Source organism: Haliaeetus albicilla, chromosome Z (assembly GCF_947461875.1).
Source record: "Haliaeetus albicilla chromosome Z, bHalAlb1.1, whole genome shotgun sequence".
NCBI classification, from domain to species: domain Eukaryota; kingdom Metazoa; phylum Chordata; class Aves; order Accipitriformes; family Accipitridae; genus Haliaeetus; species Haliaeetus albicilla.
The window spans coordinates 62,018,570-62,039,991 of NC_091516.1; the positions used below are offsets into that span (position 1 = coordinate 62,018,570).

Sequence of the window (21,422 nt, forward strand, 5' to 3'; positions counted from 1 at the left end):
AAAAGTAGTAATTGAACTCCTTGTAAGTCATTACAGTTGGTATTACTCAGAAGGGTGAGAAAAATCCTTCAATGTGTTTGGGTGCTCATGTGTCAGGAAAAATGAAGACTCTTTCCTGACCCTGCAAGGCACATGATGGAGAGCTTTTGAGAGTTGCTGTTCCTAAATTTTAGAAAGGCAAAGAGGCTTTTTCTCCCTCCCTGACTCTGTAACTGGAGCTGCTAGGAAGAGATGGGTTTTAAGAGTAGTAGCCTATAGGTGCTTTCCACAAAACAGAATGTTATAGATACTTCACTGAACATTCACTTAGATTTTGTAAGGAAAGGGAAAGTCCAGACTGTCTTTTGGTGATGTGAAAGATAAACACCCTTGTCATACTATATCCGTGGGATCTTTTGGATCTGGTTGCTAGACTTGAGCCGTCTTCCCTCTTGCTTTTTCTTCATGTATACAGAATGAAGCACACTTTTGCACTTTGATAGTGGAGCAAAGAATTAAGCAAAACCAAAAACCTGCAGCTCTTCTGGGATGTTGGCAAAGCCCCATGTTTCTTTTCCTTGATTTTTCTTATTTTGCCTATTATGCTCTCTGTTTATTCTCTCCTTGTTTTCCTCCAGCCCTCAGCAGCTGCCTGTTTCTAAGATTCTCCTCTCAGGAGTTTGGCAGGGACCTTGAATGTTGAGCTTTGTCTTAAATCCCTCCCGGGTTCTTCATCCACAGGAAGCAGAACAAAAATTTCTTCTTGCTTCCTGGCCCTGGCATGAATTCTGCATGTTGGTAGACATTTGCTTTTGTGGCGAACGGCTGCCTCTCAACTTGCTTCAGTGTAGGTCAAGTCCTGTACTGCAGCCCAGATTGGTGAAACCCACTATGTTTCCTGCATTTAGAAAATCAATTCCTTTATCAGTGAAAAGCTGGCTTAGCTTCGAAACATCAGACTCTGATATATGTTGCAATTTCCTCCATCTTCCTCTTTATCTTTTATAGCTGCTTCCACAGACATTTATTTTGAAGATTTTCAGGTCAAGCAAGTGGTCTGCAATTGCTTTGGAGCAGTTTATTCTGCCTAAAATACTGGTGCTGTGTTGCTGTTCTTTAGTCACATCACCTCTCCTCCCTCCTCTCCCCACCCCTCCCAGCAGTTTTATTACAAATTTCTGCTGCCAAATTTTGCCATTTACGTGCTGGACCTTTGAGAAACCAGACGGTAAGAGTGGTTGTTTCTTCGGCTTCTGCCTCTTCTCCCTGTCTCTCAACTTGAGTATGCACAGCCTCTTGAGTTTTTATTCACCCTGTCTTGTGGTAATTCCTGTTCAGTGCTTTGTTAACATCTTGCCGTCTTGCATTTACTTCCATGTTCTACTTCATCATTTGTATTGCAAATAGAGGTTATAAATTATTTTAACATTATTTAGTAAATGGTTTCAGTCAAGGATTTAGTCTGTTTATATACAGCTGCTATCATGCCGCTATCATACCACCAGGATCATGGATTCAGACCTCCCTGAGTCAGTTTGGCAGGGTGACTAGAGTGTGTATTGTGTTGCATTTCATTATATTAGGTTTCTAATCCGTGTGATTAAGTTGTATACCTGCAAAGCGCTGATAACATGCAAGTAGCCTCTCTCCAGTTCAGATATTTAGAAGTGCAACGTGCTTCATGAATTTGTTACCAGTGGCTTTTACTTTGGACCTGCATAATTTGCAGTTAACAAATGGCGCAGATCAGCTTCTGCTGACAGCTTAATTTAAAGCAGGGTGACACCTCACAGTGGGCAGCTAAATAATGAAATTAGGGCTTTATTTCAGCAAATTAAGGCTTTAGTTCAGCAAATAAAGGTTTACAAGATTTATACACACATTGAGTTTGTTGCAATAGGATAGATATACCCCAGAGCTCTGGTGTCAATTCCCTGGGCAGCTGCAAGACGTAGTTTGCCTGACCTTATCCTTCTGTCTGCCTTGGATCTGAAGTTTACTGTGAAACAATGCATGTTCTGTTAATAACTAATAATAATAATAATCTGTTAAAGCCCTGCCTTTCAGCAGGGCTCAAGCTGTATTTGTGTGTGCTGCCTCTAACCTAAACTGCTGCAGCACCTTAAACTACTGTAGGTCTCCCTTCTTATCACTGAAGAACCTCCACAATAAGAAACAGGTCACTCTGTTGGGGACAAATCAAACCTTACTGTTCCTTTTTATGCTAGGTTCTGAGCTGGCTCTTGTCTAGATGAAAACTGATAGTTGTGAAGCAGTGAGGAAGAAAGAAATCCTGTGTGTCTGTGGGGAGGAGTCTTGAGGCTCCAGAGTACTTCTGCACTGGAAAATGAATTTCTTCTTGCATGCTCAGACCACATGTCTTCCTTCTTACGTCTTGAGGGCACAGTAACCAGGCAGGACGCTCACAGGTGAAGCAGGCACACACAAAAGGCAGTAGATGCCTGGAGCAGTGAGCTTTGTGGGGTCTTCACTGGGAGATCAAAGCCAATCCTGGAATCAGATTATGAGTGCTCAGAAGCTTGCTGTTGAGCCTGTTCCTGATGCCATGGCAACAGACAATAAATTTCCCTGCAACCCCCACCTCTCCAGTTGTAAAATGGATTAATGATAGAGATCTCCTTTAACAACACCCTTTAAGATATAATGATGAAGGGTGGTTCAGCAGAGTCTGAGTCACAGGACTATAAATATATGGCTTTATGGGATGCACAGGGCCATTAGAGCAAAGACTTCAGAGATGAGGTGAGGATCAACATTTCCATAGAGCCACGAGTCCTTCCAGGGACTCCCTCCATTGAAACTCTAATCTTCTTTAAAAAACATAGGGGTGGAAAAGGGGTTGGGGGAGTGTGAGTGTACATGTGTAATATGAACATTTTCTGAGCAAATTAGGTTGAGTGTGACAGATTCAGATAATTGCCTGGGCACTGGAAGAGAGAGGAGTGCCTAAATAAATGCACTTGATAGAAGACATGATGATATGTTACTGAAGAGCACAGCTTCTGATGTCTCATAAGCCCTGCAATGCATTGTTTCTTTCATCACTTTACTTAAGGGTTTCACAATTATTCTCTGATAAAGTCTTGTACCTCCTCATTCTCATTTCCACCCACTGGCTCCTCACTTCTCTTTTCACAATGTTTTTTCAGCTGCTCTTCTACAACTCCCAGGGGGGTTTTGTTGGTGGTTTTTTTTTCTGGGTGTTTTTTTGTTGTTGTTTCGTTTCAAATCAGTGGCATTTTAAATGTCTGAAATGGAGTTTCCATGGAGTCAATAAGCAGCTGCAGTCACTGATGCTAGATGGATTTGGGGTGGAAGAAGAGAGAGCTTGAGCACGAGTTACAGGGAGAAGATAGGGTTGTACTAAGGTTACAGTGAGTGAGGAGAGCTGGATTCTTCTTCAGGGCAGATGTCTCTTAGCAAAAGCAATAGACAGAGCTGGAGGTGACAGGTGGCAACACTGATGAACAGCCACACAGGGAGCTCGGTGGGAGAAAGACCATTAGAGTAGCATGTGAGTGAAAGCCCAGAAATTATGGGTTCGTGCTTGGAGGACTTTTTGGCACCAATTTAGGGGGAGACGTAAGTGAAGAAATTAAACCTGAAGCATTCAAAATTGAAGCTGCTGAAGATTTAGGTTCTTCTGCCAAGGCAAGTGTTAGTTCAGGTGAGATGGAGCTGGAAAGATTTAAGGTTCATGTTGTCTGTCCTCAGCATTTTTGACCAGGACTTTCCTTGTTCTTTTTTTAATTTGCACATTTAGTTTGTCTAAGGTCTTTCTCACTGGAGGTAAAGATATGTGCAAATCTGATCCTCAGTTCCTTCTTTCTGGGACTCTGGGGCAGCTAAAGACAGTATCAGGGAGTACAGCCTACCCTCTATCTCTAGCCTAAATTAGTCTCTCTCCCAGTTACATTCTGCTTACTGGTTTGCCTTCTAGCCTCTTCTTTCTGGCTGCTCCTGACACACAGAAACACAGCTGAGAGCCAGGACAGTGACAGAAAGTCAGGAAGCCTTTCCAGAAATAGCTTCTGCTCCTTCTTTAAGGCTTCTTTGTGCAGCCAGACTATGTGACATGTGTGGATGAGGGGAGGAGTGTCTTTATGTAAATGAAATTAACCTCTATCCATCCTTTCTGCTAGTAACCAACTGTAGAGGCTATAGGTCTTCTTCACATGTGGCTTGCACTGTTTAAATCTTTTCTCAGCATATGGTAAGTTCTGGACTAGAGTTCACTCCCACATCTTCTAGGCCAGAGTGAGCACAGTGAGATAAAGTGGTTGCTCCTTAGCAGGATGACATCACCTCCTGTTACACCTGAGCATCAAAGTCTGGAAGAGGTACACATTCTCCTGTTCTCTCTCTGTGGCATTATATCACGGACTTCAGCTGTATGACCCTGAAGAGCTAGGGCTAGTTGCCCTTCCCATGAAGCCTTTCAGCAGTGATTTGTCTGCCTCTAAAAACCTGGCAATCATGTCACTGCATTCTCTTGCTCTGGTCTGTTAGCTTAGCTGCTGTAGGTCATTGAACAAATCCATTGAACAGATGGTTTCCTGAGGTACAAAAACCATCAGGGACTCTCCACCACTACCCAGGCTCACTGGTGTTGCAGTCTTTAAATCAATTACAGCCAACCCTATCTTAAAGTCTCCAGAGACTACATGATGTGTAATCAGTCTGCAAGGGTTAAATTCCTGCTAGCCAAATTCATTGCTGCACATAGCTATGATTTTCATAATCAGTTTCCAGCATAATCAGTTTGTCATAACTGCAAGAGGGGAATTACAGCAATCAATACACATCACAGTCAAAGCGTGATAAAGGTTTCAACCATGGCTTGTTCTGCTGTTCTGCAGAGTACTGCAGCCCTCAGCAGTTGAGTCTGGGCCAGCACTTTCAGCACTATCAAATATTAAGAAAATGCACGTGTTGAAACTTCTGGGTTTTTGGAGAAAAACACTGGACCACTTTTGTACCTGTGCACTGCCTAGAGATTGAGATAACTTTGTGAAGCCCATAAGCTTTTTCTGAAACACCTCGGTTCTCGGCTTGTACTTACTTATGCGATATAGACCATGGGCCAGACTGCCTGGCTCTTAGATTTCCTCTAAGTATTGTAAAGAGCTGGGTAATAATCCTCACTGCATTCCCTGTGATTTGCACAGCACATCAAAAAGATGCCATTTAAAGCAAGCTGTGCCAAAAAAATTTAAGGATTTGGCCAAAGAGCCATATATAAAACAAGATTCGTGGCCTAACTTGCTTGTGCACTGGCTAATGTAGATGAGGAGTTCCTGCCAGCTGTGGAAAACCATGGATTTAAAATATTAGCAGAGGGATAAAGGAAATAAAGGAGCAGTTTCAGTGCTCTCTCCATTTCCCTTTTAAACACAGACACTTAGAAGGATAAATGTGAGGAAGAGTGTCATGCCAATAAAAAGACAGGGGCCAGTCCTGCAGTCTAGAACCAGAGGAAGGCTGCTTCCTTCTTTGACCACCACTGGCTTTTTAAATCCGTGATTACACATCAGTTCATTAATAATGACTAATTATAAACTCATATAAAGAACAGTGATACTCAGTCCCCAAAATCGTCTTCACTGTGGTAACGCTCCTTCCTAGCCTTGGGGAAGTGTGGTGAGGACAAAACTCTCTGCATTCCTGCGGCCGCTCCAGGCTGCTACCCAAGGAGAGGGCTCTTCGCATCAGTACCCCGGTGAGGAGTACCCCAGTGGGGAATTTGTGTTACAGGGAGTACCCCAGTGGGGAATTTGTGTTACAGCACAGCTGTGTCAGTCACACCACACCACCTCTGTGAGCAAGTGGCACTGGCAAGCCCCTCTTGACACTCATACAATGAATCCATATTTAGTTATGGGTTTTATTTTATGTCTGTACAAGTGTCCTGTGTGTAGGTAGGCCCCGAATGTTTAGAAGGACCTAATTCTGCCAGCTGTAGCCCTTCTGCTTTCTGTTAGCTGCATGGTGAGTGACAATATCTGCAGAATGATCCTTGATTCTTGTATATTTGATGTAAAGCATTTTCTGCTGCATTATATTGCTGACTCCCTGATACTTTTTTTTTTCTCAGACTATAGCTGTCTTTTTTTCCTTTTCTTTTTTTTTTTTTAAAGTCAGTACAGATAAGCGGTGAAGTTTTTACAACCATAGTGGTGCCAGCTCTTATGATTTTATCACAGCTCTCCTAAGATGTTTTCCCCGGAGCTCCAGCTCTTGGTCATACTTAAATACATAGCAGTCTCAGCTAATTTATAATTTAAATGACTTTTGCTTACAGAGCTGCAGGAGGGAAAAAGCAAAAATATATGACCCTCAACATTTCCATACCAAAAGTAAATATTTATTTGTTCTAAATTTTTGTGACACTTTAATCTGCCTTAGTGATGTGAAGCAGGAAAGGGGAGCCAATTCAGTCTTTCGGAACATTCGGGTTTCGCATCTCTGCCAGCCTGCTGTTCTGTTCCTTTGATATGTAGGCAGTACATGCAAGTAAAAGGTCCTCATATATGTTCATAGCAGCTGAAGCAGGTATTACTAACACTCATAGGGAGTCAGTGGAGGATGTGACAACTGCAGTATTAAACAAGGGATGCTCCACAACCCTGGAAATGTTCCTGCGTTCAAGTGAATGCTTCCTGCTATGCTATTTGCGGGTATATGCTCCCAGTGACGTGAGCTGAACAGCAACTGTGTGGAAATGTCTTCCAGAGCAAAGCATTAGGATGTTTCTCAAAGGACCTGCCAAATATTGCTAGATCAGGATCTTAATTTTTCAACATCAGGATGGTGAATAGTCAAAGTCCAAAAGACACTTGACACTAGATAGGATATTAAGATAAATGCAGTATTGTGTCTCAGCACTACACTGCTCTTTCAGGTTCAGAGCCATTTTATTACCATTTTCCGGCCCAGATGTGGTAAAAATACATAAACATTTTTAGCAACTTGTGCATGACACTTGACTGCAGGCTGTGAGCCTTTTTTGTAGTGGAAACTTTACAGGCATAGTATAGGTACAGCGTTTTCAGTGAAATCTAGAGCTCACAGTTCTGTTTAGAGCTTGAATCACAAAAGTATTTAGGCACTTGCTTATCGTTTTCAGCCTGTTTCTCAGTCCTTCTGGAGTTGCTGAGTTAAGCACCTGTCAGAGTTAAGCATGCAGTCTTCTGTGTCATGCCTTTGCTGCAGGACTCTGCTGGAGTCAGCAGGGGCTTTTGCTGGGTAATGACTGCAGGGTTTGGTCCCTTACCTCATCATTATGTCTCCTCCTTCAGGTACCAAGATGGTTTTTTTAAACCTGTTTGAATAATCATTATTTTTAACCTTTCCTCACAGGAGTGTTTGCATTTGGACTTTTTGCCACGGACATATTTGTAAACGCTGGCCAGGTTGTGACTGGGAACTTGGCTCCCTACTTCCTGACTGTATGTAAACCCAACTACACTGGAAACGACTGTCGGGCCCACCATGAGTTCATAAACAACGGCAACATCTGCACTGGGGATGTGGAGGTGATTGAAAAGGCAAGGAGATCCTTTCCATCCAAACATGCTGCTTTGAGCATCTACTCAGCTTTATATGCCACGGTGAGTGCCAGTGACGATTGCTAACTTGTATGAGAGGTTTCTGTCTGTGCATATAGAAGAGGCCATTTTTCTCACAATGGGTTTTTGAAGAAAAAGGGTTGCTTTGGGGAGGACTTTCTTGTTTATCTGCAGGAGAAAATCCCCTTCTTTCTCTGTTTTACCAATCCTAGTGTAAGCAAATCAAATGCTCATTGCTTTTGTGGCACTGTATGATGTGGAAGCATGAGGTCCTAATCTTGTCTTAGCTGCTGATTTTCTTAGAGGCCTTTGAGTATGCATTCAACCTCTTTTCTCTGCCCCTGTCTCATGAACATGAAAATGAAGTTGATGCTTAAACAGCTCCTGAATCACTACTATTTCTTTTGTTCACATGCCATGGGTTGTTGAACATTTAAAATGTAAATTGTGCCATTTCAATGGAGGGCTGAACTAGGCTGAATTTTGCTCCCCTTGTTCAGGACCTAAATTCCCCATGCAAAGAAGGTTGTAATGAAAGTCAGTGCCAGAATTTTGCTGTTATCACAGAGAGATGGACCCCAGTTGACATCTTGACAAGATGACATGTTATACTGTCAGGAAGGAAATTGTCTGTCTTTAAAAGTCTAGTGAATCAGATTGGCTGCTCCTTTGCGTTCTCTGGCTAAAGTTTCTGTAATGTTTGAAAATTGATCCAAGAAGCTTACTCAATTGATCCAAGAAGCTTACTCACAAAGTGGAAAACCTTGGTGGTTTTGCCATTAAGATCCAAGGACTTAACCTGGTTCTGATCTCAAAATGGCTTAACTAGGCCTTCTTTCCTCCAATAGCTTGACTGAAATGAGTGGCAGAGTCTGTGTGCAGGTCATCAGGATTTGAGAAAATCCTTAAACTTGTTATGGTATTTACTGAATATTTTACCCTGATCTTGGTAGCAGATTAATAAAACACCACATTATTACTCTAAAATGAAGAGGCCACCCGCTGCTGTTTCAATATCCATCTGTTTGCACTGAATGTTGTGTGAATAATGACGGAGATATAAATTGGTATCTCCTTTGTTCAGTATTTGTTGGGAAGTGTTTGGAAAGCCCATAACTTTTCATGTGTATTACTTCTGAACAATAAGCAACCATGTGTGAAATACAGTTCCCAATAAACTCAACATTGTTGTAGCAGCTGTTTTCATCATGATAAATTCTTAGGTGGAAGCTCCAAGATCAGGCTTAGTCCTGGCTCTGCCCTAAGCTAGGGGGCTAGCTACATCCTTTCATGGACTTTCCCTGCCCAACCTCCCTTGTTTCCTAGGAAGGCAAGTCTTCTACAAACGGGCTGATTTCTACAACTGAAGTGGAATAAAGCTTTTCCTTCCTGACCTTAAGTCCCCAGTAGTCTAGTGTTTCTGAGCCCTAGCCTTTCAAGAGTACCTGCGATGGACCTGCACTTCTCCCCACACAGGAAGATACCAGGTGAAGGCAGGGCATGGAGTTATTTCTGAGCCTCAAGGTGACAAAAGCCTGCCCTTAAGGCATTTCAGCCTACAGTCCAGTTTTAGCCCATTTCTCTGCCTGAAGACACCCTCTAGCACTAAAGGTGTTGTCACTTGTCTTTTCTCTGCCTGTCAGCTGGGAATAACATGAGCATTACACAAGAAATGCAGTGTTCAGGTCTAGCTTTGCTTAGTAATTGTGCTGTGCACAATTTTTTGAGAAGCGTCTTGCTGATTCTAATATGCATGATAATGTGGGCTGCTGAACATAAAACACAGGGCATTTGGTTAGTAATGACTGTATTTTGCATAAAGCTGAAGTTTTGAGCCATGGAGCAAGAAAAATAAAACAGGTTGAACATGAGGAGGCAGGAGAAGGAAATCAGCACAGACATTGTCTTTCATCGTATAAATGTCTGTTGAGATCTGGGAGTCTCCTCCCATCACTGAACCTCAAGTATCCTCTGCAGATGTTTCTGTACTGATTTGTTCATTAGTCTGCTAGTGACAGTACTACCACTATGATTGGTTTGGCCTTGTGTTTTGTTTTTTTTGTTTATAATCTGGGTTTTATACTTAATCAACTAGACTTTTTCTTTGTACCTGCCAAAGAAGCTGAGGAGAACCCAAAGCATCACATCTGTGATCTCTATGGGCAGAGTTGAATCTTGTGTGCCTAAAGTAAGGGAAAGAGAAAACAGCCGGCAGCCCTGGCTTCCATACTCACACAAAAATTAAAATGGCATCTATTGAAGTTTTATTAGTCTCCCAGAAGTATCGCAGGAAGAGATGGCAGTCACTGTACATAGTATATGCTGCCTTTCCCAAAGGAAAATGATAGGCTAGAAATACTCCTTAATTAATTAACATTTCTGGCAAAAACCAAAAAACAGATGATAAAATCATATGTTGCATATGGGTATCCTAGTTACATCATCTTTAAACAACTGTTATTTCATGCTTTTCTGAGAAAGGTCATGGAAGAGCCAATGGCATCTAACAGACGGTAGTGTTCAAACAGGACATGGAATATTAAAGTATTTCACCAGCACAACTGGAGGACCTCTTATTGTAGAGAGAAGATAGATATCCTTGCTGATCCTCCTGTTTGCCTCTCAAGTGAAAGCAAGAATTGTTTTACAGTCACAACAGGGTCTCTGTGGTTGAAAGATACAACTAGTCACTTACATTGACTGTTTAGTGGTGGTTTTGGGATTCTTCAGCCAAGTTCTTCCCTAGCAGCATCCATAAGTAACGCTTTCTGTTACCTCCATGTGGCTAGAAGACTCCACCTCATCATACTGGAGCACGACCTGGCATCTGTCGTTTACACCTGGGTGCGTTGCTTCTTGACTAGATTAGAGTGATACAATATACCTGGATGTGAAACTTTCAACATTTGGGAAATTCTGAATAGCAGACAACACTACAGCAAATCTCTTCTGCAACCCAAGTCACTGTGACCCCACCAACAATTTCTTCCCTTTCTGCATTAACACCTGCCAGACTAATCAATGAAATTCAAGGCCTTGGCACTTCAAGCAGCAGCACTGAGCATCCAGGAGACTGCAAGATGTACAAGACTTATCATTGTCAGAGGCTCTGCTTCTCTCTTACCATAGAAATCTCTATGGTAAAGGAAAAGATTGTCTCTAAAGCTTGTAGACACCGCGCTTTCCAGTATTGGTATGAAATTGTGAACTTTCCAAGGAAAATAAACTATGACGTATCTCCCCACTTTCTGCTGAAAGGACAAGACTTCTTCCACTCCACCTTTCTCATCATAGCTATACATTCTAAATATTCTAAATGCATATATTTGCATACATGTATGTCGTGGTTCAACTCCAGCTGACAACTAAGCACCACACAGCCACTCACACACTCCCCCCCAGTGGGATGAGGGAGAGAATTTGAAGAGTGAAAGTGAGAAAACTCGTGGGTTGAGATAAAGACAGTTCAATAGGTAAAGCAAAAGCCGCGCATGCAAGCAAAGCAAAACAAGGAATTCATTCACTGCTTCCCACGGCAGGCAGGTGTTCAGCCATCTCCAGGAAAGCCGGGCTCCTTCACATGTAATTGTTACTTGGGGAGACAAACACTGTGACTCTGAACATCCCCCTCCTTCCTCCTTTCCACCAGCTTTTATTGATGAGCATGACGTCCTATGGTCTGGAATATCCCTGTGGTCAGTTGGGGTCAGCTGTCCCAGCTGTGTCCCCTCCCAACTTCTTGTGTCCCCCCCAGCCTACTCGCTGGTGGGGTGAGAAGCAGAAAAGGCCAGGACTCTGTGTAAGCACTGCTCAGCACTCACTGAAACATCCCTGTGTTACCAACAGTGTTTCCAGCACAAATCCAAAACATACCCCCATACCAGCTACTATGAAGAAAATTAACTCTATCCCAGCCAAAACCAGCACAATATATAAATATATATATGTGTATGTATGTATATTTTAAACTTGCAAACAAAAAAGCCTCCTAGACTGCCTATGCTTTTGTCTGTCTGAAAAAGATGGGAGAGGAATTACAGGTTGAATGCTACTATCACACATTGCACATTGATAAATACACTGCTTGAGCGTACTGGTAAGAGCACACAAAGAAGCTGAATAGATAATTTATACAGTTAAATCATATGTAGCTTATTTTTTAATATGATTTTCTATTTCCTTCACAACTTTTGATATTGACTTCCTTCCTCCCTGTCCCCCCCATCAAATAACTGGTTTTGACATTCAGAGTTTTGTAAACAAATTTACCCTATAAATAGGGTGGGATATTTTCAAAACCAACTGCTGTGTGTAGGAAATCAAATCGAAGTGACTATCGCTGAGATTTTGGGCTCATACAGAAAGCTTTGAAAACATGCCCTAAGTGAAAGGGTAAACACATTGTGAGAATCTTAAAAAATATCTTGGCTTTAGAGACCAGGACAATAGAGATCAAATGGCAGTGATCAGGAAGTCTGACCAGAATGGAGAAGATCTCCCACTTGTTTCTGAGCTCAGTGTGTATTTATGGACGAACTGGAGCATACCTTCTAGGAAAACAGTTTGCCTTGTTTCAAACCCTCCTCATGAGGGTTTAATAGATTTCCCTTGGCAATCTGTTCACATGGTTAATTACCCTCATTGCTAAAAATGTTCTCTTTATTACAAGTTTACGTTTTCCTGTTGAGATGGATGAAACTTCAAATATATTATATACTTCCCATGTGTAATAAGGAGAACTCTCCCATGTGGGTATTCCAGAGATCCAGCTTCATCTCATACCTGTAAGAAAACAATCATGTGTGGGTTGTTCTCTGTAGTAGCATTTGCAGCTGTCGCAGCAGGACTGCATTCTTATTTTGAAGAGGTGATGCTTTTCCTTTGGATGCTGTAAACCGCAGTAGTGCGGGAGAGCAACCTGGCTCCCTATTGCTCGTTTGAATTGGCTTCTGCTAAAAGAAATGCATAAGGTGAAAGGGTGGATGGTAATTATTCAGAAAGTGGCAATGATATTTTTTTCCTATTGTTTCCAAAGAAGATCCTTAACGCGAGTTTTGGTGATAGTCAGGTGCAGCTCAACCTACCAGCAGAGACTGGGGCAAGATTGCCGCCTAGTGCTCAGTTACTCGCTGTCATTTCAGGGCATATGCTGCAGTCAGGTATTAGGTTTGAAAAACAAAGCAAGCAGGAACCTCTCGAGTAACTTAGTCCCATAGTGCTACTATACACCACAATGTTCCAGTTCATAAACTGAATTTACCTTTAAATGATGTGCTCAGCAGCACACTTAAGGACAGAAGACTTGCCTTCCCTGGGCAGAGATCTAGCAAATTTAGCTGTTACAAGTCTAGTACTGCAGTATCTTGGCACATGAAAGTACAGTTTTGCCTAAGTCTGGAGGCAGGCAGATGTGCCTTCCCCTTGTTGGTTTCTCTCGCCTGTCCCTTCCCCTTCCAAGAGGTGGTTGCTGCATCCCTTCCCTTCTTCTGGAGTTACATATTGTAATGGCTTTAGGGCTAACATTTTTAACACCAGCCAGTGAGGGGAAGCCAGCTGTCAGGACATTTGACGGCCCAGTCAGGGAGAAGGGAAAAGAAAAACGGACAGGGAGAAAGTTAGAGTAAAAAATAGGCACAGTACAGCAGAAAAAAGGAATATATGAAAGGCAATGAAGACAGTGACCTTGAGAGTGGATATAATTTGTTTCTTGATCCCAAAACTATGTGCCAGACCATAGTGACCTCTCTATACCTGGCTCATGAAGAAGGGGACAGGCATTGAAATACAGTAAAATAATTGCCCATGGCTGCCAAATAGGTCATCGAGTGCGAAGCAAGCTGTGCTGGTAGTTGCAATTGGAAGCACCAAGCCAAGCCTCTGCAGACTTCCTTCAGCACAGACACAGGAAAATCCCAAGGCAGCTTCACCCCAGCCAAGCCATTGTAGTCTTGGCCAGAGACTGGTGGTGTGAGCCAGCACGGTGTCCTTAGCTGCTGCAGCAGCAACAATGGAGAACAGCTCTTGGGTCTCCACCGTCCTGCAGAGTCCCACCCTGATTTCAGTGCTGCCCATGCAAAGCACTCAGCAGTGCCCTTCCCCAGAAGTGAAGTCATAATAGAGAAAGCTGAGGTTTGTGACCTGCAGAGAGCACCATCACAGATCCCAGTTGTGGTGGTATTGCAGATGTGATTAAGCAATAAGGATGTCCTATAGAGTATTTTGTCTATGTCATGGTTTAACACCAGCCAGCAATTAGGCACCACACAGTCACTCGCTCACTCATTCCTCCCCACTCCCAGTGGGATGGGGAAGAGAATGAAAAAAAAAAAAAAAGTAAAATTCATGGGTTGAGATAAGAACAGTTTAGTAACTAAAGTAAAATAAAATATAATAACAACAATAATAATAAAATATAATAGTAATGAAAAGGAATATAATAAAATATTTTAAAAAAACAAAAACAAAACACAAACAGGAAAAGACAAATGATGTACAGTGCAATTGCCCAGCACCTGCGGACCAATGCCCAAGCAGCAATCTGTGCCTTCCAGCCAACTCCCCCAGTTTATATACTGAGCATGACACTCTATGGTATGGAATATCCCTTTGGCTAGTTTGGGTCAGCTGTCTCGGGTATGCTTCCTCCCAGCTTCTTGTGCACCTGCATGCTGGCAGAGCATGGGAAACTGAAAAATCCTTAACTTACGGTAAGCACTACTTAGCAACAACTAAAACATCAGTGGGTTATCAACATTATTCTCACACTAAATCCAAAATACTGTACCAGCTACTAAGAAGAAAATTAACTCTATCCCAGCTGAAACCAGGACAGTCTAGAAGACTAACAGAACCATAATTCCATGGTTCAAGAAAAGGTCAAGGGTCAAGAATGGAAATATTTTCAGCTTTGATGATTTTACTGTTTTTACAACAGGAGAATGTATTTTTTCTTTACAAATAAAATGGCATCTTTTGATATTAAGCACTGGAAGAGACACTTCCATGGTTTGTAATCTTTCCATTCCCCAGCAGAACAGGTGTTTGTACTTTCATTGGATCAGATCAACACTATATGAATCAGGTTCGTTTACCCTGTGATTGGTAATAAGAATCAAATGAATTTTTCAAATGTATCTTCCTGATTCTGTTTCATGTATGGGAGGCAATGTGTTATCTGGAGACATTTCTGACAAATGTGTTTGATGTATTTGCTTTGCTTATCAAAGCTTCGGAAATCATGCACGCATCCATACTTCCTTGCTGAAAAGGATTTTATTGAATTGTTTTGCCATCAGACTTGGTTTGCTTGATCTTTGTAATTTTGTGGCTCTGGAATTAATGACTGGCTGCTAATTCCAACCCACATGGTTTTACTCTCTGTGTCAAAATGCATTTAAAATAAAATACAAACTGCCACAAACATGTGGGGTTCAGTAAAAAATACTCAGAGCACAGTGAAACTTCATGGTCTGGAATTACATTTTCAGAATCAACTTTGGTTTCAAAGAAATCTCTCTTACATTCTGTGTTTCATTTCATCTTGCAGAGAAAATGTCTGGAATGGTTTCCCTTAACGTTCTCTGTTTCTTAAATTTAAGAGCACTTAGGAAACCAGAGCAGCTAGTTCATATGGGTGCTAGGCACTCCATCATGTGCACATTGTAGTTTCTGCAGGAGTATAAACATAAATCCTTGACTCCCTTTGCAAACATTTAGTCATGTACATTCAGAGTGCATGTTTGGTAGCATATGAGCAAGTATGTGCACAAGTTAGGAAGTCAGTAAAACTGAGCCTGTACATACCAGCTCAGAAAAAGTCCAGTATGTAAATGCAGTTCATGCACTATTTGACATCCTGAAACATAATTTAACAATGTATTGTTCTCTTAAAAGTGTTCTCTGACTTACCTTAAACCTCTTCCTCTACTTCCCAATGCTTTTTTAAATGAAACATGGGTTTTGTCACATCCTTGCTGATTCAGGATTTGTCTGGGTGGAAAAAGATGCATTTCTGGCAGAGCCCTTTTTCATTTTTGGCTTACCCTTTGTTTCAGATGTACATCACAAGCACAATTAAAACGAAGAGTAGCAGGCTAGCCAAACCTGTGCTGTGTCTGGGTACCCTGTGTGCTGCGTTCCTCACTGGGCTAAATCGAGTTTCTGAGTATCGAAACCACTGTTCAGATGTGATCGCAGGCTTCATCTTGGGGAGTGCTGTAGCTCTGTTTCTGGTAAGCCCATCAGTCTTTCTGCATTCCTTTTAAAAATACCTCAGTTTAAAAAAAAAATAAAATTACTATTCTCTTGTGGCCTATTGCAGCTGATTAATCCAGTTGCGAAGACCTAATTCTAGCCCCATCTAATTAAAGGTATCAGAGAAAATCCCAATATAAAATCAGGTCGATACTAATTAGTAAGGCTAATATGATGACATTTTGTGCATTGTATATATTTCAAGGTTATTTTAATTACTGTACATGTTCTTACTTGACCTGCCCTGGAAAACTCTTGAAAGATGGTGTAGATTTCAACTAATGTCAAAAGCAGGGCATGCCTGAGACTTCTTCTCTCACACCTCTGTGTTGCAAAACCTCACTGTCTGCCTGGTATCTGGCAAAAATGTAGGATACAGTGTTACCTGGGGCTCTAAGCAGTGGCCCTGGTTCTCCATTTCGTTTCAGACCATAAAAGAAGTGCAATAGAAAGGAAAGGCAGCACAAACTCCCCGGGAGACAAAACTGCCTCCATTTGCAGCATTTGGAGTTGAGCTGGAATTGTTTACCATCTCATAGGATAAACAAATCTATCAAAATGTATCAAAGGCCTTCCCACAGAATCTAGGAACAGCATCTCTCTGGACTTTGAATGTTACTTGCTCACCTGTAGGCTGTGTGGTTCAAGTGTTTTGTTTGGTGAGGGAACTCTTGCTGAGGATTTACCCACACAGCAAGCAGTCAAGGTGATTGTCACTGTTACCAAGAAATGTGCCTGGTTCCATTTAATCAAAAGATGCTTCAAAACTATCCACTGCATAGTAACAGACACTTTATCCCTGTAATCAGGAGATATTAGGTTTCAAAGATTCCTTAAATCTAGATTGTCCTGTCACTGGTCTTTTTTTCTATTCTGTACTTAAAAAAAAGCCAACCAACCTTCACCTATCATTTATTTCTGTGTTCCCTTTAAATAAAAAGATGTCTGCAACCTCTAACCTGAATGTCCTTGGCTTTAGTGTAAGTAATTTGTTTGATTCCCACTGGGAAAGGCAGTTTAAATTTAGCCCATGCAATACAAGAGGCAGTCACCACATATATCTGGTCAGGACAATCTCTGTGCTCCCAGTACCTGTTTCTAGCAGTGACAGCCAGCTCCCAGCCACAGCCACATTTTGGACCTGCAGACCTTCTGCCACCCTGCAAGTGTCACAAGCCCAATTGCAGAGTGGTGGAAGGGGTCTCCCGGAACTTGGAGGAAAGGGGTGCTGTGAGATTCTGCTGCTGGCACAAGACTCACCCAGGCTGCAGCCTGCTCTTTGCTCAGATATAAAGAGCAGTGAAGAGGAAGAGCCAGCAAGGAGCTGGCTGCAGAAATCACTCTGACAGCAGATGTGTCAGCTCCTGTATGTCTTTTTTTCCACTGTGTCCCCAAGCCCCAAAGTGCCATGTGTGTTTGCTCTTATTGCATCACCATGTGGGTGCAGTAAGTCTGGTCATGCACAGGGGAAGGGTGTGTGGAACAAACCCCACAGCAGTTGTGCTGGAAGTATGCAGGAATGGTGCTAAATGAGCTTGATGTCATCCAGATGTGAGGTAGATTCAGCCATCCAGTGAGCTGTTTTCACTTTGGAAATGACAGGCAGAGTCTGAAGGGAGTATTTGGCCAATAAAATGCATCATCAGGGTAGTCCAGGGTTCTATGATGATAAAGCAGACATGGAAGTCTCTGCTGTATAAAACGTAAAAAGGCTGAGATATGGTTCATCACCTCACATTACAGACCAGATGAATCCATTTACTAAGGTAGTCCACCACGTGCAACTTTGTCAGTAAACACGCTGTAGCCCAAGGCTGAGATAGATGATGCCTTCAACCAATACCCAGGTTAAGTTCTTTGCAAAAACTGGCAGTTGTGAGACCCCTGATGGTAATTCCTTTGAGTTTTCCCTATGGACAGAACATGCTGGCTGACCTCACTTTTTTTTTTTTTTTTTTTTCCCTGCATTACACAGGGGATATGTGTTGTCCATAACTTTAAAGGCACTCATGGAGCTCCTTCTAAACCGAAGCCTGAAGACCCACGAGGAGTGCCGCTAATGGCTTTTCCAAGAGTGGAAAGTCCTCTGGAGACATTGAGTGCACAGGTACGGTAAATCCTCTCACCCAGACCATCACCAAGCACGTCTTCTGTTATGGCAGAGTAAAAAGTAGCTGTATACATAACTATACAGGGAGATGTTTTATTCCTGACGTTAAGCCCATTAACAGAATGAATTTGCATCAGGGGAGAGTTTGTTTTAAGGCATTTATCCCTTAAACTAGCAAATACTGTAGATCCTCTGTCCCTGTGCATGTCCAAAGCTAAAGCAGTAAGGTTTCACGTGCCTCTGCATATTGTTTGTGATAACAAACTTTTGCTTAGAAGAATAGAAAACTGAGAGAAAAGTAAAGATAATTCTGCCTAATTACACTTTGGAATGCTTTTGGGATGTCTCAAGGATTTACTCTAACATTCGTAATCCTGAGAATAAACTATGATGTCCAGAAAAATATTATAGAGATTAGTTTTTTATCCTTATTACTGTTCAGTATCTTCTATAAAAAGAAGAAATCATGTACTGTTTTTTAACTCCAAGTCATCATCATTAATAGCATTCTTTCAAGTTTCAAAAAAAACAGGCTAGCAGGAGTGTCATTATTGATGGTGTTTCTCTTCTTGAACTACTAAATTCAAATGGCTTGTGTTGGTGTAACTGAATCATAACCAGTCCTTTCAAAACAGACAAGCAAATGCCACCTGCCAAGAATTTCTGGGAACAAAGAGGAACTGCAGTTTATCAGTTATCTGAAATGCCCTAGTGTAATTAATTTGTTCTTTAAATTGTTCTTCCTTTATTAGATGGCCTGTCATTCCTGTGTACATGGTGTGTGGCAAGATCAATAGTGACTTTTGTTAAACCTTTTGACAAATAAACTGAAAATAGGAATTAAAAAAATGGAAGAGACACTGTTTCTAGCTCCTGGACATACTTTGCTTAATTGAAAAGTCAATTTTGATTAGGCAAAGATTTGCTGGAAGGCCTTCAACTAAATCTGCAGAACTGTGTGCATTAACTGTTCTCTTCGTGGATTTGCAGTCCAGAAACTAAGTGCTACTTACATATCCACACTGTATCATGTATGACAAAAGGGTTGAACAGGTGAAACTATTCACAGACTGTGAGAAAAAATTTGCCTAGTCAGCTATTTGTATCTTTTGGACCGTGAAGTAAGTAGGGACTAAGCCTTAACTGTTGATGTCCACTGTAATCAAAAAGATAATTTTCTCTGATTCAGGGTATCACTCTCTAAATGACCATACATCTACCATGCAGGAGTAGATTGGGAAAAACATGATCCCACTCTGAAGCTATTATAAACAAATCCTGCTCATTAGTGTTTCTTCATATAGAAGGTGCATCATCCTTTGTGCAGATTTCTGCATCTATTCCCACTCTTGTTTTGCTTGCAGCCACATCGATGCAGCATGACACAAGGACGACTCAGTGCTGCCACTGAAGTCCTGGACATTGGCTTCCAAGAAGGTTAAATCAACACTATTGTCCCCTAAAGAGGACTTCCGTGTTGCTATATATCAGTGGCTGCATGTGTTTTGGCATAACGACCCCACCTCTGTATGGTTTTAAGCTCTATGTGTTCCCTAGTAGCAAACTGCGTAGGATCTACATGCACACATCACATGAAGCCAAACCATGGTCTTTTAAGCTCTTCACGACTGAGGACAGACCTACTGTATTAGTAATGTGACTGTATGAAGTGCTTGAGCCTGTACTGACATGTGCCTCTGGACAGGATCCAGACCAGTTTGAAAGTCTTTATTGAAAAAGTCGCACCTTGTTTTTCAAGCTTGTTAGTGAGCGTTCATAGCCCAGAAGCAGGGCTTTGAGTTTCCCACCACCAGCTCAGGATAGACAGTAGTCATGTTTGCAGTGATCTCTTCATTTTAAGGCCCTACACTAGCTGGGCAACAAATTTTATTAGTGGACATTTTTCTCATTCATTCTGCACATTAGGTATGTAAATGCCAAATTGTATATAAATGTTCATGTGTTTGCCTTTTCCTCTTTGCAGAATCACTCTGCCTCTATGACTGAAGTAACCTGAGATGGAAGATTGGCAACCGAAGCTATTTTTTATTACCCTCCAGTACAATACTCCAAGACACACAGTTACTAAATGTCTAACTGTGATGACCAGTATTATGTTATGTCTAGTTAGAGGCTAATGTTTTGTACTTTTTTTGTATGAGGAAGTGATGTAGCTTGCCCTGATTTTTTGTCAGCTTTAATATTATTATGCCAGAATTTAAAAGCAAAACAGAAAAAGAACAAAAAAACCCTTTTCTTGTTTAAAGTGTGCACTGAGGAACTACATCTATGGAATTGTTGATGTTGTTATGTGATATTTGTACACAATTTTTTTTTTTTATTTTTGAATTTATATATCTTGGGGGGAAAAAAAAAAATCACTTTTTCTTACCATAAGAAGTGCTTCTACCAGTGGGTCAGATTCTGATCTGAGTAAGCTCAGCACAGATCTGAAGTAATTGCATATATTTAAATCAGATTAAAATACTGGTGATCAGGAATCTAACCTGAATGATACTATCAACAAGTAATAAACATCCCTTCTTGATTCAGTGAGCTACTTAAGCATTCCTTAGCATTATGGACTTCAGTTAGCCATCCATTTCCAGACTACTTGGCAGACTTGAAGTATGTCCTTAAGCATCTTACTGAATCAAAGCCTGACTGTTCTGGTGTGGGTGATTGTGCTAGTTATTGAAGAATAACTAAAACAACATACTCAGTCTGCAATATATACAGACTGGACATGAAAATTTATAGTAGTAGCTGATAGCATGTGAGCTGACTATATCATCTCCCTAGATCTCCATTCCTCCCCAAGGCCCAGCTAAAGCTCCCAGTGAAACCTGGCTTCAGGAATTGACTATGGGGATATACAGCCACCACTGTGGAGCTGAGGCTGTGCTTTAAGTGTTTCATAACTTCATCATAGATTTGTGGGGTAACTAGTAACACTGGTGCAAAGGAAAAGTGACACCACTTCCTCAGTGGAGTGGCATTACTTGGCGTTCAGTTTGGCGTAACCAGGAAGCCAATTTTGCCCCGACAGTGTACTTTTCACTGAGGGGCTTTGGCAAGTCAAAAAGACTAAAGAAACTGACACAGTTTGTAGTAGCAGTCTGCATTTTTGTAAATTCTGCCATACAGAATTTATATCAAAACTGCTATTTTACAATTTAACAACTTTGTTTAAGGATTAAAAAGACAATTAAGTGTGGGTGGGGGGTGGGGGAAGAACGAAAAAGACCCCATTTACAATGGCTAGAACTGGGGCAAAGGCTTCATTACATGACTTTTCACTGTTTCTAGGATTTTCCTGCATCTCATTCTTCTAGCATGGTGATAACTGCTGTGTGTCTCCTTTAAAGAATGGAGCCTCTGTCTGTACTTTTACTGGAATGTTTACCTCACATTTCCATGTTGGTTCTTCTTGGCTTTTTTTGTATATTTTTTCCAAAACAGATGCAAAAAAAATTATCAAAAAACCAAAA

The 21,422-nt window shown here is 41.5% G+C and overlaps 1 protein-coding gene across 2 annotated transcripts in view; it reads left to right on the forward strand.

Annotated features, from left to right (window-relative positions):
* The window catches only part of PLPPR1 (phospholipid phosphatase related 1), a 135,341-nt gene extending 113,919 nt beyond the window's left edge, over positions 1-21,422 (forward strand). For both annotated transcript variants that reach the window (XM_069776940.1, XM_069776939.1), the window contains 4 exons: positions 7,360-7,610; positions 15,623-15,799; positions 17,797-17,928; positions 19,916-21,422. In XM_069776940.1, the coding sequence (XP_069633041.1) occupies positions 7,360-7,610; positions 15,623-15,799; positions 17,797-17,928; positions 19,916-19,948 (593 nt within the window). In that variant the 3' untranslated portion in view covers positions 19,949-21,422. The remainder of the gene's footprint in view (positions 1-7,359; positions 7,611-15,622; positions 15,800-17,796; positions 17,929-19,915) is intronic.